Raw genomic sequence first — 2,241 nt, 5'->3', positions numbered from 1 at the left:
CAAGTTTGCTTCCATTCTTGGAGCAGTACTCAAGAGGAGTCATGATGGTAGCAGCTTCCTGGGTATCGCTAATGGAGCCCCTCGCACAAGTACATTCCCTGTAGTCAGGTTCTCCCAGGCATTTTAAAAGCCTCGGACATGCTGGACAAGTTCCTGCCCACTGCCTACTCCTTTGCTCACATGGTTTTGATGTCCACAGGTATGTAGTCCTGACGACAAAGCATCATGAAGGCTTCACAAACTGGCCGAGTCCTGTGTCTTGGAACTGGAACTCTCAGGACGTGGGGCCCCATCGGGATTTGGTTGGTGAATTGGGAACAGCTCTCCGGAAGAGGTATGTGTCTATGGACAGTTACTCTGTCTTCTCTTTTAATCTAGCTGGCCAGAGTTCCATACCTTCTCTAGTTGTGTGTTTTTTAAGTTTGCAGTTAGCACGTAACCTGAAGGGCTTCTGGCCTTTGAATTAGCAGTGTTTGATGCTTGGTTTTCATGTGTCCAAAGGTGACTCCATCAGAGAAATTCATGGCCATGTCTGATTAGGCAAAGGACATGTAGCGTGGACCATGACGTTCCATCTGCAACCTGTGAAGGATTCCTCCTGGGAAGGCTTACAACCCAGGGCCTTTTCCAGTGTCTGGTGGAGGCCAGGGACCAGGTCTCTCACCTTTCTGTTCTCCTTAGCCATCAGCACAAAGCTTTACATGCCTTCAGGGAAGGTTTGGATGAATAGTAGTTAACACAGGGAACTGAAACTGGCAGTTAAAGCAGCACAAAGTGAGGTAGGGAGGTACACAGTTGATTTTAATTAATGCTTCCTAATATTTGCCACTTAATAAGAAGTAACTTCCAGTGATCAAAGAGGTAGGAATTGGCAGAGAGGAAATTTGAACCCAGGTATTCTGGCTTTGGATCCTGCAGTCCAGGTGTGTTTATCTATAAGAAGGAAAAGTGTAGTATTTGTGCCATTCCCAACTTCAGCTCTGCTGTGATTTTGTAAACCTGGTGTCCTGTTTGCGAGGTAGGCCGGCTGCCCGTTTGTGTAAATCATAGAGTTTGACTGGGACATGGCCGTGCCTATTTATGTATTGCCTATGACTGTGTTCGGGCTACAGTTTGAGAGCTGAGATAGAGACCACACGGCCTGCAAAGCCTAAATACTATCTGGACCCTTAGGAGTGTGCCGACTCACATGTTCAATATTCGTTTCCCAGCGCTGTTTTGTTCATAGTCCTGCTGTAAAACTCTGGGATGCTGACTAGATTTGGACTTCATGACCCACGATTTTTACCTTTGTATCTATTTAGCCCTCGAGTCATGGATGAAATACTTCCAGTTCCTTCTTATCTATGCCATTGCTTTTTACTTGCATTATAATGTTTTTATAACACTCCCCATTCTTAAGCCAAAACAAGCTTTATTGTATATGAAAATAGATCACTTTAACCACATTTCATTTGGGGTATGTTAAGAACTCTTACTAAATCTTAGATAAATAAAACAATAAACCTATATTCATTCATTTCAACTATGTGGAAAATGTCACTAATGATTATTTTTGAGTAATAGTATTTTGGATATTTTATTTGTTATACTTTTCTCTATTTTCCAATGTCTCTACAATATGAAATTTTATGATCGATAGGGGAAACATTTTTTAAAAATAGGACTATATGGCAAGGCGTGGTGGCTCATGCCTGTAATCCCAGCACTTTGGGAGGCTGAATCAAGAGCATCGCTTGAGGCCAGGAGTTCAAGATCAGCCTGAGCAACACAGTGAGACCCTATCTCTATAAAAAAATAGAAAAATTAGTTAGGCATGGTGGTAGATGCCTGTAGTCCCAACTACTCGGGAGGCTGAGGCAGGAGGATTGCTTGAGCCCAGGAGCTTGAGGTTACAGTGAGTTATGGTGACACCACTGCACTCTAGCCTGAGTGACAGAGTGAGACCCAGTCTCTAAAAAAGAAGGGACTGTATGTTATTGAGATAATTGACTTAAGAGAAAAGATGGCTTAAATGATATTTTGGTGTTAAGGTATTTGTGTATAAACAGTAGCTATGCGTATTATTGAAGACACAATAAACCCAATCTTTTTGCTTAAGTGAATGATTCATAATTTAAGGAAATGGTTTTGGATCCCACCATTTACATGCTTTTATGGGTGAGTTTCACTAAGATGTAAAAAATGCTAGAACTGATTTTTCTTAAATTATTTGTTCTTTGCTCAGTAACAGTTTCTATC

The 2,241-nt window shown here is 41.8% G+C and overlaps 1 protein-coding gene across 1 annotated transcript in view; it reads left to right on the top strand.

The window, feature by feature from the left end:
- FUCA1 (fucosidase, alpha-L- 1, tissue) overlaps positions 1–2,241 on the top strand; it is a 19,137-nt gene that overhangs the window by 5,938 nt on the left and 10,958 nt on the right. Inside the window, 2 exon segments of the mRNA XM_012650887.1 lie at positions 200–359; positions 1,313–1,332. Coding sequence (XP_012506341.1) covers positions 200–359; positions 1,313–1,332 — 180 coding nt within the window.

This window comes from Propithecus coquereli, unplaced genomic scaffold, assembly GCF_000956105.1.
Source record: "Propithecus coquereli isolate 6110/MARCELLA unplaced genomic scaffold, Pcoq_1.0 Scaffold341, whole genome shotgun sequence".
NCBI lineage: Eukaryota > Metazoa > Chordata > Mammalia > Primates > Indriidae > Propithecus > Propithecus coquereli.
This window is presented reverse-complemented; position numbering and strand designations above follow the sequence as displayed.